The 15,473-nt window shown below is 56.3% G+C and overlaps 1 protein-coding gene across 1 annotated transcript; it reads right to left on the minus strand.

Annotated features, from left to right (window-relative positions):
* Nucleotides 1-3,480: 3,480 nt before the first annotated feature.
* LOC119100348 (neuroligin-3) lies at nt 3,481-14,848 on the minus strand. The gene is made up of 13 exons (XM_037223450.1): nt 14,822-14,848; nt 10,749-10,902; nt 9,764-9,975; nt 9,276-9,446; nt 8,712-8,913; nt 7,485-7,672; nt 6,758-6,944; nt 6,291-6,396; nt 5,909-6,107; nt 5,369-5,484; nt 4,687-5,014; nt 4,217-4,554; nt 3,481-3,496 (listed from the first exon to the last, which is right to left on the minus strand). The coding sequence occupies exons 1-13, from the start codon at nt 14,846-14,848 to the stop codon at nt 3,481-3,483; spliced, it is 2,244 nt and encodes a 747-aa protein (XP_037079345.1).
* Between the last annotated feature and the right edge of the window lie 625 nt (nt 14,849-15,473).

Here is a 15,473-nt window from a genome sequence, read left to right on the forward strand (position 1 = left end):
ACTGGTTGCGGTTAGCCGGCTGGTTATGCTGTGATCACTTGATGGCTTAATGCAGCATACTCGTTTTAACCGCAATGGTGCAGTTCCAGGTACGCCAGCACTGAAACTATGCTAAAGGAAGTCTTTCACATTTGAATGGGGTTTCGAACAGCAATAGCCATCTTGAAGACCATTTAGTGCAGTGCACAACTCTGGCCCTCTTTGGGCATGCGCTCCTCTAGTTTCTGAGCTATACGCCCGCGAAGATAGGAATACTTTTCAGGGGAGTATTTCAAGGTCACCTTGGGATTGATGATGTCGTACTAGTGACATTCAAGTCATGCCATTTCATTGGCTATGTGGTTTCGGGGAGGGCAAATGCTATTGTCGAGTTTAATATCTGGCGTTCGTGAGCATGATCTCCATATAAATCGTCCGTCAGTTGCCTCTCAGTCAAAGGCGTGCAAGGTACAATGAGGTAATCAATGACGTATTGGGGAGTATATTTACGAAACGGAGAAATTATATTCTTAGAGCACTCTTTTCCACTTGAAAGTATACAAATAATTGTAAGTGAGCTTATTTAATCATATCTGATCTTTGCAGCAATGTCTTTAAATGTGAAACATTCCTTTTCCCGTTTCCGTCCATTTTTCGTCGTTCTACCTGCATTAGCTAGAAAGTTAATACGGAAAGTCCCATCAGGGCCTTTTTTGTTGGGTGAGGATTAGAAAATGACTCCATGAGTGGCCCTAAAATGGCTCTAAAATGGTTCTATACTCAGGCGTGCTAGCAAGCGCATGGTGACGATATGTAAGATATCAATTCATACAAGGTTGAAAATCACGAAGGTCAAACGGCAACATTAAATCACGCATAGCTCATCAGGGCCTTCCAAATGTGAGGGCCCACGGGACAACTTGGTCGCGCCTTTACGTCATTCCCACTCCATAGCATTTGCTTTAAATGGTAGCCCTATCTTGGCAATGTAACGGAGCCTTGGTATGACTGGAGGGTGAGCAGTTCGACTCACCAATATACCTGTCGATTGGACACAGCTGCTGTCCCGTCCTTACTGTTATAGTGATACAACAGCTTTTTTCTACTTTATTGTCATGTTGACGTAAGAAAGATACCACTGTTAGGCCTAAGGTTCAAAGAAAGTGTTGAAGCCTTATTCCTCCATGTGCGTGCATCATTCATGGAAAAATTTACCGCTGGAGTTGTGCGAGAGAGGCATTTATCTGCAATGTTTTTGGTGCACAAGATATGATCTGCGGTCTGCGGCTTTGCTGCTCACGATCATTGCTTCAGAAATCGTTTGCCGTTGCGTGCTATCAGAAAGCATACCGCTCACAGATGCTGTGGACAGATACAATCCACTGCTTCATGATGTATGTTCTGGCCCGTCCTCGCTCATCATCGGGGTCGAAACAAACAGCACTTGCCGTTTTCCTAGTTCTTAGTTTTGTCGAGACATGAGGATCTACTGATGCGGATAGGGCCAGTCACCTCCGTCCATTAGCAAAACAAAACATCAACTCGAAGCTCGTCTTGTAATCAACAGTAATCGAATGTTTGTGATTATAAACTTCCTGTGCTTGTCATTTGATTGAAACGTATATTTTTTTAATGACAAGACGGCCCGATGCACACACGTAGCACGTCAAGCTCATGATGACGTCATTACATGAGCAACGTAATAATCACGATGATCACGCGTGCGGCATCAACTCATGTCTGGAAATAAACGTTACGCGTTCATGTACAGACTACCAAGCAATATGTCGCCGCAGGTGGGAGCAGCAATGAACACCAGTCGCCAGCGTTCAAGAATAAATCAGTCGTGTGTAAGCTTACCAACGTCCACGGATACAGTCTTGTGGTACGCAGCGCGTGCCCGGGAAGTCCTGGATGGCAGTTGGCATGCAAGACTCCCTGAGGCGGTGCAGCCGAGCGGCGGCTTATCTCCCTTCCTCGACATCGCGTGATGTAAGAACAGGCAGCGGCGATCTTTCCCCGCCGCATAGTCAATATGGGCCGCGGCTAAAACAGCCAGTGCGACTAAAATCCCCAACCACTATCGGACCAGTATGCTGGTGTGGAGTACCAAGGGGATCCCCAAATGCCTCAGAAGACAATGACGTCGCTTGCTGCACATTGATGCGCTGAGCAGAACATCTCACGACAAAGTCACACAGAAATCGTTGGGCCATTCAACCAAATTGTGCAAAGGATAGAAAACACATATATGACAATTAGTACGCCTTGCTACCGTCGACGTTTGGCATTTACTTGAATGTCGCATCGGAGATCGAGTGACTCTCTCAAAAACTGACTGGGTCCTTCAGGTTAACACTGAATATGATAAACACCTCGAACGTTTAACATCTCTCCATTACATCCTGTCATCACACTTGGTGGATCAGAAACACGACAGGCTTGTGCATCACCGTTAACAATACCCTCGCAATCATTTCGTGATGGCCGTTAGTGACAAGCAAATGCCAATTGATTACCCTGATAGCAGTAATAGTCAAAGGCACGGTGATATCAAATGACCGGGATGATGTAACCATGTCACATTGCCCAGGTATGCCCCGCAGCATAATGTAAAGGCATTATGGACGGATCCCATTCACTCAGTGTAAAGTACATGGAAAATACATGCTAAATTGATCATCGCATGCATCTAGGTACATTTACAACCGCACTTCAACGCCAGGATGAGAGCGTGAATATATATGTCAAGAGCACATTTGGCCTTTAAGCATTAACACAACATCCTGGAGTGGTACGGGTCAGAAATAACACGCACACGATGTAGGACGCCGGATATTTCGTGCTCATAGACATAAGTAGGAGTCCAACATTAAGTAGTGGCATATAATAAATCCGTTGATCAAAAATATTAGACATCCGACGCACTTATTTCCCAATCCACGAGCCACAAAACCTAACCTTCATGATGGCTGCTTTGGCATATTACAAGGTTGTAACATACTGTACGGACACTTGACTGATTTAAATGCTCCTCGACACCTCAACGACGGAGACACGAAGAGTAACACAAACACCTCGAACACAGCGACATTAAGAGTTACGACACACCCTAATCGTGGGATCAAAACACACCACATATAAAACATACCGTTAGTGCGAATAATACAGGGCAAAAACACTTAATGACCAATAGTGATTCGTGTGTCTGCAGTTCTCAGTAACGCTGAACTCTGGAGTGTCAACTCACGTCCACACTCACGGAAACAAAACATCTTAAGGACGCGCTAAACTCTCCCGCCAGCGGACACACCGCGGACACAACAGTCCCACGTGGAGGACCCAGCAGGCAGCCCGCGGGCCACCTGACCATATGGAACGTAGCCTCAGGCGACACAAGAGTAACTAACAGCACTACACCAAGTGACTCACAGTACTGCACTACTGTGAAGCAATCACGACACCACAGGGCAGTGACTCCTCCCGCTGCGGACCAGTAGCTCAGGGCGTGGTACGACTGTAGCCCAGGGCGTGGTACGACTGTAGCTCAGAACGTGGCACGACTGCGACTCGGAGCGTTGTCAGACGACGCCTCGCAACACTGTCACATGCACTTCACGGGTTACGAACTTGCCCGACGCAGTGGCTCTGAACGTGCCCGACGCAGCGGCCTCGCGCCGCGGGCGGGCCGGCGCCTCACAGTGCCGTCTCGGGCGGCACGTAACGGCGCGGCTGGCCGCGGTAGCCCAGCTCGGCGCCGCTGTCGAAGCTCCGGTCGGTCGAGGCCGTCGGCGTCTCCGGCAGGCTGCGCTCCGACATGGTGGGCGGGTAGCCGCCAGACGTGGTGGGCGTGTCGACGCCGGCGCGCCAGCCGTCGCCCGGCGCCGCCGGCCGCACGTTCTCCTGCAGCAGGCCGAACACGCGCTTGTTCTCGCCGTCCGGCGAGGCGGCGGCAGGCGCGGCGCGCCGGTACGCCGGCGGCGGCGTCTCTGCCGGCAGCGGCTGCCCGTTCTGCCGGAACGTGGGCGTCGGGTCGCGGCTGGGCTCTTGCGAGCGCGACGCCAGCTGCACCACAATCTGCGCCTGGTGCTGGGGAGGCAGGCGCGCCGGCGCGGCAGCCGGCGCGGCACGCGGCGCCGGCGCCGGGGGTCGGTCGGGCGCCACCGGGCGCACCGCGGGCGGCGTGTAGCCGACGGGCCGCGGCGGCGGCGCCGCGCCCGCACGCGGCGGCCGCCACTCGGGCGCCGCCAGGTTCGGGTTCGAGTTGTACTGGTAGTCGTTGGGCAGCTGCACCACGTCGTACGGCTCGACGAACTGGAAGTGCGGCACCTTGGGCGTGCCGGGCCGCGACGAGGTCGACTCGTCGTCGCGGTCCAGCGCCTCGGTTGACTTGGGCCGGATACGCGTCGGCGGCCGTTCCTCGTACTCCACCATGTTGGGGATCGACTTGGCGTGCGGCACTGGCGCGAACGCCTCCTTGGGCCGGGGCTGTCTCTGCGGCTGCACACGCTCGCCGCCGGCCGCCGGCAGCACGGCCACGCCGCCCGAGCGACGCGGGTCGAGCCGGGTCGCTTGCTCGCCGGCCGGCGCCGCCCGCGGCGCTACCGCCGCCAGCGGCGCCGTGTGCTCCAGCGTGGCGTACTGGACCGTGTCGCGCGAGCGCGCCGACGCACGGCTCGGCTCGCGCGTGAACGGCTCGGACGGCGCCGAGCCGCGCAACGGCTCCAACTCGGTGACGCTCTGCGCCTGGCTGCTGGGCACGCGCGGCGGCGGCTCGCGCACCAGCGGCTCCCGGCAGGCCTCCTGCTGCACAGAGCCGGTCACCTGGCGGCCAGAGTCCGAGCGGCGCCGCCGGTCCATCTGGATGTCGCGCGCCACCGAGCGCGCGTCGGCGCGCGCCGGCTCAGCCGCCGCGGCGCCGCCGCTCAGCGATGCAACCGACGGAGGCTTGCTCGGCTTGGCCGCGAAGTGGCTGTTCTCGCGTACCTCGAAGTGGTCCTCCATGAAGGACTCCTCGTAGAACTGGTCGGTTTTTCTGCAAGGCGTAGAGAATGGTGCTAGAAGAACGGGGACCAAAATGGATGTGCATACCCATAATCGTTCAATCCTTGTCAATTATCGTTTCTCCATGGTTTACGTACGTTAAATCGAACTTATTCACAGCGACCGGTCTCCTCAAATGCATTGGTTTCCAAAATGCGATAGGGAGTTCTTTTATCAAGGTTCCTTTCAATGGCCTGTCGACGATTTGTTGGCGCATCAACGTTACGGGAGCGCGTGCTGTGTTAAAATTACACATACGTTATCACTAAATTACGTCATGCGTGAGCACGCGCTGCGTACAAATTATTCTTTCGTCAAGATTCAATGCAGTTCTCTGAGATCATACTTTTTGGCACCCTGCCATAGGCAGCAGCAGATTCCGACGATGACGAGCAGAAGGAACGCCAGTGACGTCACAGACCAGAAGGCGATCTGCAGCGGCTCGCGCGGCTCCCACCAGAACTGCAAACATTACCCAGCGTAACACGTAGAAGTGAATGAGCTGGCTGCAGCCTGGGAACAAACACACGTCACGAAAACAACCGCAAGCATCGGCCAAGCGTGCTGACACCGATCGCAAGAATGGCGTTACTACTATCCAATGACTTTGCGATATCTGGGTCCAGTCTTAAACTCCAGGCACTTGGCCGCCCACACCAATGTCGAGCATAAACGGCAGTTTCAGAATTCATCGCATCAAAGCCGTCGTTTGCATCGACTACAAATCGCGACACAACTTTCAGTTAAAGCCCATTTAACCAGGCAAAAGGCAGCTGGGCAGTCCATACACTCTCAGAGTCCGTGGCCTTCAAGGAGCGCGTTCCGAAGCACAATGCAGCCAGCCACCGCTTCGGGGCGACCGTGGATGGTTGAGCGCGAATCTCACCTCAGTGGAGGGCCGGTAGGTGGGCACCAGGTGGCCCACCACCGTCGGCAGGTACTGGCTCCAGAACGACAGCTCTGTCTGCCGGTAGTTGGAGAAGATGGTGCTGTTGAAGGTGTTGTTGATGCTCAGGTAGCGCAGGTCGCCAGCCAGCGCCGGCTGCCAGTTGACCAAGTCGAAGATCTGCCGCGGCGTCGGTCGCCTGGGGGCGAAACAGCGCCGATGACGCCTGTAAACGGGGCCATCGATCGCGCCGCTTGCAGTTCGCCCCGTCCACGAGACAGCGCGGCGCGCGGTGTTGCCATCGTCCCGCCAGACCGCACGCACCTAGCTCTCACCGGCTTGGGCTTAAGGCACGTGAGCGAACAGTCGACGTGGTTCTCACCCGTATTTGGCGAAGTTGGAGAACGTTTCCATGAATAGTTGGCTCATGTTGCGATCACCCTCCGTCCAAATCTGCCGACCGATTCTGATGTCCTCCGCAAAGAACTCTGAAAGACGACCAGATGCGTAAAGTTATGAAACGCGTGACTAAGCTCGCGTGACTTACACAACCCCCACTGATTATTTTAGCCTTAACGGACGTCTCCACCAGGGACGGTCAAAGCGGGAGGGGGGCACTTTTACGGCCTATTTCACCTCTAAAAATACCAACATTTATATTAAGCCTTAGTGGCTTAAATAAAATACAACATGTTCCTTCCTTTCGCTGGGCGTGACAAGCCCGCCTAAGCGTCTTCCACATCCCTGAGTGACCCACTGGGCAGCAGTTATACACTCCGTAAACGGCGCGACATTCGTCCAGATGACTTCCATGCCACGGGCCAACGCCAGGCCGCGGCTGCTACTCACCGGGGTCCATGAACGGCGCGCCCGTCAGGAAGTAGTACTCGAGGTCATGGGGCACCTCGCGCCACAGCGGCGCCTTCAGCGCCTCCACGGTCGTGTTCAGCACGTACTGGTACGTCGTCACCCCCAGCTCCACCATGAGCTTCACCATGCTGTCCACGGGCGCCTTGTACAGCGCGTCCGACAGGAACTGGAACAGGCAATGACGGGCGCGGGCGGTCGAGCGGAGCGATGGTGGCGAGTTTGGACGCGGACAGTTTGGACGGGCGCCCCGCCCCGGCTGACGACAGCAACTCTAGACGGAGGTCTCAAACTGAACTGACGTCACGCCTGGTCGCGATGATGAGCGTCTTGTCTCCGACCAATCACGGCCTGATTGATGGCCCACTGTAAAATTGTAGGCAGTGACACGCCCGCCGCGTCCAACTGTTAACTAGCCGCCATTCATGAATGTGGACTTTTGACTTCAGCCCGGGCTGAATCTGCCGTATCTCCGCCACTCAATCCCAATGACTGCACGGGTCGTCTCGCTCGCGGAAGCGGATGGTGACGATGACGTGGATAACGAGGCGGACAGAATATTTGAACGGCGAACGGCCTCATCTACCGGCCAACAGCAGAGGCGAGGCACTACCCAACAAACCAGCCCCCACCGCTGCCAAACGCGGCGCGGCTCGCTCGCGGCGAGGAGCGCGCGTGGTGCCCACCCGCCGTGTACCGCAGCACTTACATCGATGTACATCTCGCGGATCCAGGTGCGGTTGTGCGGGTCCGGCCAGTACGTGTACATGTACCGGATGGCGTCGTACACGCCGTCCGGGTTCAGCGTGTAGTTGTACTGTTTGACCCACTCGTGGATCTTGTCGTCCAGCATGCGCTGCGTGACGACGAAGTCCGGCGCCAGCGAGCGGTTGCCGTCTGCCGACACGCCGACACCCTGTCAGGGACACTCAGGCACCTTGTCAGGGACACTCAGGCACCCTGTCAGGGACACTCAGGCACCCTGTCAGGGACACTTAGACATCCTGTCAGGGACACTCAGACATCTTGTCAGGGACACTCAGACACCCCGTCAGGGACACTCAGACATCCTGTGCGTGACAGTCGTAGGACATCCTGTCAGCGACACTCGAACACCCTGAACGTGACAGCCATAGGACGCCCTGTCATAGACACTCAGAAGAAATCCTGCTGAGAGTCGCTCCCTGAACATCACTGGCACGGGCCACTAGACGGGAAGGGGGGGGGGGGGGGGCAGCCAACGGACGTCCTTTTAGGAGGTACTCAGCGGACACCGCCATCAGGGGTCTACAAACACGGGGATACCATGTCGTCAGCCGGCGACATGCCAACACGGCCACCATGCCGACAGGCGCTCCACCGAACAGACCGTCCGTGCGCAGTCTCGCGACATACGGACACAGTCAAGAGAGTCTGTGCATGATGCCATTGGGCAGTCAAAGGACGTACACCCCAACCGCACGCCACAACAGGGCCCCGACCTGAAGGAAACTGAGGCGGAACGCATGCATCTACACACACGAAGAAGAATAAGAACACTGCCTCGTCCACAGCTCGCCCCGTGCCGAAACCTGAACACGACAGGCGCCCGACGAGGTCGTCCGGAGGGAAAATGAACGCGGCAGGCGCCCGACAAGGTTTGTCAGGAATAAAACAGAACACGACGGGCGTCCGACGAGGTCGGCAGAAGTAAACCAGAGGATGACAGCGCCACACAACAGGAGTAAAACTGGTCACGACAGGAGCCCGACGAGGTCGGCAGGGTGAAACAGAACACGACAGGAGCCCGACGAGGTCGGCAGGAGTGCAACAGAACACGACAGGAGCCCGACGAGGTCGTCCGAAATGAAACTGACCTCACAGGCGCCCGGCAAAGTCATCCAGAGTAAAACTGAACACGACAGGCGCCCGACAAGGTCGTCTGGAGTTCACTCACAGACGAAGAAGGCGGCCTCGTCCCGGTTGGCGCCGGTCAGCACGCTCAGGCCCTGTCTGAACTCGCGGCGCCTGAAGAGCCGCTCCGGGAAGTCGGGCAGGAAGCGCCAGTCCTCCTGGTGCCACTCCTCGTACCAGTCGTTGCCCGGGAAAGTCACGTTCGTCTCGACGAACGGCGCCCACGGGAACGTGCCGACGTCCGGCTGGCGGCGCGCGGCGGTCGCCGTCAGACCGTGGCGGGGCGGGAGAAGGGCCCGGGAGGGGACGTTCCGGGTGCAATGGAGGGTGCGTGCTCATCAGTACGGGGCTCAAAACAGGAGTCGACTGCGAGGGGAAGTACACGTTCTTCATGCCACACAAAACAACTGGTACTAGTTCAGGACATACATTCTGCCAACTCTTACCAAACTACATAGGTTACAAAAGAACCAACCCAACAAAGGGAACACACAGGACTGAAATAACGCCTAGACTAGCTTGAGCCAGCAGGCGATGCGTATCCAACGTCAAGATCGGTTGTACTTCCGCCTTGGCCACCAGCACCGTTGTGTGCAAGGCCCGGTACCTTGAACTCGACGTTGCCGATCTCTATAGCGCTGCGACCCTTGTTAAGGCAATTGAGCAGCTTGTAGCTGCTGTCGGAGATGCAGCCGATCTTGTCTCCGAATATGCGAGACGTGTTCTGCACGCGATACTCGTCGTAGATGGCGGCCCACTCGGCCAGCGCCGAGCCACTCTGCGAACGCAGTAACACCGCTGCAGAAACGAGCGCGGAGACAGCGTTCGGTCGCTCTGAAGCGATGATCACGATAACCAGGGCAGGATTTCGGCAAAAACAAACACACACACACACACACACACACACATATACACCCCCACCCCCATATATATATATATATATATATATATATATATATATATATATATATCCTGACACCGCACGGCACCTCCTCCCCACTCTGACACTTCACAACACCTTCCGCCTCCCCTAACACCGCCCGCACCTCCTCTCTCCTCACGACGCGCGGCACTCAGCTCCCCACCGAGCCTGACCTCTCCGATCAGCTGGTGCACCATGTGCGCCGTCTTGGGCGACACGGCCAGCAGGCCGGCGCTGGCGGCGCCCGCGCCCGGTCCGAACACGGTAATGCGCTGGCGGTCGCCGTTGAAGTAGTGCACGTTCTCGTACACCCAGCGCAGCGCCATCGCCTGGTCCAGCATGCCGTAGTTGCCCGGGGAGTACTCATCGGCGGTGCTCAGGAAGCCTGCAAGGTCACGGTGCCCGTCAGCTATCGGATGCACAACTGCGGTGTCGGCTTCGGAGGCGTCACTTTCTCTCCACGCAAGAATCACTTTTAGCCTCAAGATTACGGGGAAAGTGGAAAGTGAAAAAAACTGTATCAATTCAAAACATGTTTTAGTGCGTTATGACGCAGGATCGATCCCCGTATGGCGTGCGGAACATTTTGCGAAAGTTCTATCACGTCATCGAACGTGCATCCACCGCTCTTTGTCCACCTCGCAGTCTCCCATACCATTCATCACATTCCTGGCCGGCGCTTCTTCGGCCCCTGTCCGGCCATATATTCCTCACTGGCGGTGCGTGACAGCACAATGGCGCCATCACATCACCATTGTCATGTCGGGGCGTGAGCCAGCGCGGCCAGGCAGCTGGGATTATTTGGTGATGGAAACAACACCAGAGCCGAGTACGTCACGCCCGTGGGGAAGTCATTCATAATGCGGTGTGGGCGCTCTGATGGAGGCACGGGTGGTGCCGAGACAAGGTCGTCCAGCAAGGCTGCGCCTCCTGGCGACCGCTAACGGCAGGCCAAGAGCATTTGCGTCGTGATCAATGGCCCGTGAAAGGCAAAGGGCATGCAGCCGAGAAATATCAACGGCCTGGTAGAGCAATGGTTCGAGAGTGCCAAACAAACAAAAGCCACGATTCTGACATGTCTGGATCCATTCACCGCCGCTGTTAAAGTCGTGGCAGGCGCTGCAGCCGGAGGCTGCCGACCGGCCGGCGCGCACACACCTAGCGCGCCGAGACGGTAGTTGAAGGTGACCACCACCACCTCGCCCCAGGCGGACAGCAGGTGCGCCGGGAACAGGTTGGAGGCGCCGTGCGTGAACTCGCCGCCGTGGATGTAGAACATCACGGCGAACTTCTCCCTCACGTTGCTGGACACCTGCCAGCCATGAGGGCGCTTCGTCAGGAGTGACGTCATAGCAGCCGGGGATGATTCATCGGAAACCGGTCTCGACGGGTCGCCTTGATGCAGGCATACCGACGTCCAGCATCAGACTCGGCTGCGGTAGTGACTCACACATGCTTGTAAGGGAGAAAAGACGCTATCGGACCCCTTCAGCCGGAAGCTAAGGTACAAGCTGGGAATGGCAAATACCCGTGATGACGCATTCTATCAATTTGATCATCCCATATGAACCCACCGCTAGTCGGTGGCTTGATTTCGCAACTGATCCAGTCAGGCTCGACAGCGTCGCCTTACCACGAGTAGAGAGATATAATAACCCTCGCTGAACCCCTTTACCATACACCGCAACCAGAGGTATTATAGCATCCTCTGAACCGCTGGTTTTACCAGGCACCGCACACAGGGGCATTAAAGACCCCTTTGAATCTCTTGTTTTAGCGCAAACCGCACACAGGGGTATTATAACGCTCTCCAAACCCCTTGTTTTACCATTTACCGCACACAGGGCACACAGGGGTACCAAAGAGCACTCTGGACCCCTTTACCATGCACCGCACCCGGGTTATTATAGCACTCTCTGAGCCCCTTTACCATGCATCGCACATGGGGGTGTAATAGTACCCTGTCATGTCATGTCATGCCATTGGGGCTTTACGACGCACTCAACTGCTGGGGGTATATGGCGTCGCCTGCCTCTCACCCTGGCAGGAAGGGCGGGCACCGCGAGGAATCAAACCCCGTACCTCTGGATTCCCAGACGCGCAGTGGTTAACGCAGACGCGTTAACCACTACACTATCGGCACCCCCATTAAAGCGCCCTATGAGCCCTTTTACCACAACGCACACAAAGATATTGCAGCGCTCCCTTAGCCCCTTTTTCCATGCATAGCACACACGGCTAATGAAACAAACTTTCTGCACAGTTGAGGGGGAGTGGGGAGGGCGAAACACATGTGTTACCACAGTTGAGGGGTCACTGCCATCGTCCCACAGCTCTCGTGCTCTTGGAAGAATACGTCTGCACGTGAAATACAAGTCATCAGTTCACACCAAACGTAGAAATAAGAATATTACACAGCCACAAGCAGTCATCACACACCAACAATACTCGAAAACAAATAAGCTGCCACAAAGATCGCACTCCTTTCAGTTTAACAGTGTACGAAAGCAAGGTCCAAACGGTACCGCTGAGATCGACGCGCGTTGGGCGGCAGGGGCATAATATATATATATATATATATATATATATATATATATATATATATATATATATTAAAAAACTCCTGTTCAGTTAAGGCCTGTGCTATTCTAAAACAGAATCCCAGATCCGCTGATCTTTTGACAAAATCTACGTAGACCTCACAGCATCGTGGGACACTTTCTGAGATCGTTAGCAGATACGTACCCGGGGAATCAATTGAAAACATTTTAAGACATATGACGGATCCCAGAGGATCCTTCGGCACAGCCCTCAATATTACGAAACGCAGCAACACTACCAAAATCATAGCTCCAGTTCAACGTGCCAGAAGGCACCTCATCCTGAAAGGACGCAACAAAACCTTGGCTAGCGCCGTACTTTTACCTGATTTTGCGCACTTGAAATCTGTCTCCCATCCGGTGACATGTTTTGCCTCGGGTAGCTTGTGAAGCTCAACCTCTAATATATATTTTTTAGTCTTTTACCGCCGTAGGCAACTATTTAGCTGTTACAGGCGCAAAATGACCACAGTAGTCGATGCGCCCTAAAACTCCAATCAACAACAATGAAACTCAACCTCGTGAACTTCGGATGTGAAACAAGACCAGTTACATGTGCCAGCACGCATGTATCGCAACCCAACTCGGGTAAGTCAATTAAACAAAATAAGTGACAAAATTGTGTAACTGGCCATACATCCTGGGAAAATTTGACAAACATATGACCAGTACTTTAGTCCATGGAGTCTTTCATTACAAAATATAAAACGCGTCCAGACCCTCTCCCCCCAAAAAAATTTCAGCGATGAAACTTGGTACCAAAATCCTGGAATCCACTACCCAAAATCCACATCGCGAAACTATCCATTGCTCTATGATATGCAATGTATTTATATACATTATACGCCAATCCATTACTTTATTTTGAAATGCCTACCATGTGAGTAAATTCTTCAGGCCTACCACCGCATATGGAACAGCGACTCGGCCGTGGTCGGAGCTTGTCCACTGACCAAACCTCTCAGGTGCCCACCTGACGACGCCTGACACAGCTCGCCTGACAATGGGACACCATCGCGCCTCGCTTCAGCGAAGAGCCGCCGCCTGTCGAGACAGTCCTAGGCATTCCACAGCTTCGCAAATGCTGTGGCATCCAGTGCGACTGACTCTCTAGCTCGTCGAGCGGAAAGGCCGACCCGGCGACAGTACGGTCTCCGCCCGCCGACAATGAATGCCGCGCGCAGCCCGAACGGACGGCCGGCGCCCGGCGGTGACGTCACGGCAGGGACCGGCGCGGCCGGCAGGACTCACACTGGGCGTGAAGACGTTGAGGTAAGAGGCAGTCCTCGTCCACCTCCCTGATGCCGTGCTTGATGCCACACGTAGCGGGCTGGCTGCGGGCAGGCCGGCTGGAAGTCCAGCGCCGACAACGACTGCCAGCCCGCGTGCGCGCGCGGCGGCTGGAAGAGATGTCGGGTCAGCGCAGGTCAAGCCATTGCCAGGCACACGCCCGTGCGCACGGCTGGGCCGGTGGCGGCTGGAGCCATGCCTGGTCACCATCGGATAGTTTACCACCCCAGGTCACCACAGGTCATAACATACACATCTGACGCCGGGGCTGGTCCGCGACAGCTGTAGCTCAGCGCGCAACATACGTAACAGGTCAATACGCGGCAAAATCATTCTGGCGTGGACTGACGAAACTCAAAAAGAGCAACTGTTTATCTCTCTCTCTCTCTCCTCTCTCTCTCTCTCTCTATATATATATATATATATATATATATATATATATATATATATTTCATGATGACGGAATGATCTGACCCTCTCTATTCCCTTCCTTCGAATCCTTCACTTAATAAGGTTCCTTTAATTGTTGCATTTCAATAACACCGACCCAAAGTCACCGTTGCATACTTCTAATGGCAAACAAACTGTCACGACCTTCCTTTTCATTGTTCCGCTCCTCCAAAAAGTAGGGCTGGACCAAGCCAGCCTGCCCTAATGGGACGGCTGCGTTCCGGCCGCCGCACCTGATCCACCCCTGAACACGCCCCATCTGCGGCCGCCGCACCTGATCCACCCCTGAACACGCCCCATCTGCGGCCGCCGCCCCTGGTCCGCCCCTGAACACGCCTCATCTCCGGGCGCCGCACCTGATCCACCCCTGAACACGCCCCATCTCCGGCCGCCGCACCTGATCCAACCCTGAACACGCCTCATCTGCGGCCGCCGTACCTGATCCACCCCCTGAACACGCCTCATCTGCGGCCGCCGCACCTGATCCACCCCTGAACACGCCTCATCTGCGGCCGCCGTACCTGAGTCGCCCCTGAACACGCCTCATCTCCGGCCGCCGTACCTGATCCACCCCTGAACACGCCCCATCTGCGGCCGCCGCCCCTGGTCCGCCCCTGAACACGCCCCATCTCCGGCCGCCGTACCTGATCCACCCCTGAACACGCCTCATCTGCGGCCGCCGTACCTGATCCACCCCTGAACACGCCCCATCTGCGGCCGCCGCCCCTGGTCCGCCCCTGAACACGCCCCATCTCCGGCCGCCGTACCTGATCCACCCCTGAACACGCCCCATCTGCGGCCGCCGCCCCTGGTCCGCCCCTGAACACGCCCCATCTCCGGCCGCCGCACCTGATCCACCCCTGAACACCGCCCCATCTCCGGCCGCCGTACCTGATCCACCTCTGAAACACGCCTCATCTCCGGCCGCCGCACCTGATCCACCCCTGAACACGCCTCATCTCCGGCCGCCGCCCCTGAGTCGCCCCTGAACAGGCGCTAGCTAGCTGCTTCGCAGCCCCACACGCGGTACGGTTTGCCATCCCTAGCTGGCCGCCTTGCAGCCCTACAGGTGGTGTGGTCTGCTGCCTCTAGCTAGCCGGCTCGCAGCACTACAGGCGGTACGGCCTGGTGGCGGCGCCTCAGCCAGCTCGCGGTGCCACCTGCAGGGTCCGGCTGGCACGTGCAGCAGCCACCCATTTGGCACGGCCGTGCCGCCGGCCGGACAATGGCCAGGCGGTCCAGGCGGCGGCGCCTGCACAATGCCGGCGCACGGCCCGGGAACCACGGCTGTTCCCACCCAGACAGCGCACGGCACGGGACACACGGCTGGTACCACCCAGATGGCGCACGGCACCGGACGCACGGCTGTTACCGCCCAGACAGCGCCCGCCGTCCACGGGCGTCGGCATTGTGGGCTATTGTTAGACGCATTAGCCCCCCCCCCCCCCCCCCCCTGATGACCAGACGGAAGGAGACCTCGCGACGGGAGGAAGGAAGGTTTCTGGGAATGCTACACGCTTTGGGACGGAACGCATGGCCAAGC

This window comes from Pollicipes pollicipes, unplaced genomic scaffold (assembly GCF_011947565.3).
Source record: "Pollicipes pollicipes isolate AB1234 unplaced genomic scaffold, Ppol_2.1 Scaffold_4881;HRSCAF=5763_pilon_pilon_pilon, whole genome shotgun sequence".
Classification (NCBI taxonomy): domain Eukaryota; kingdom Metazoa; phylum Arthropoda; class Thecostraca; order Pollicipedomorpha; family Pollicipedidae; genus Pollicipes; species Pollicipes pollicipes.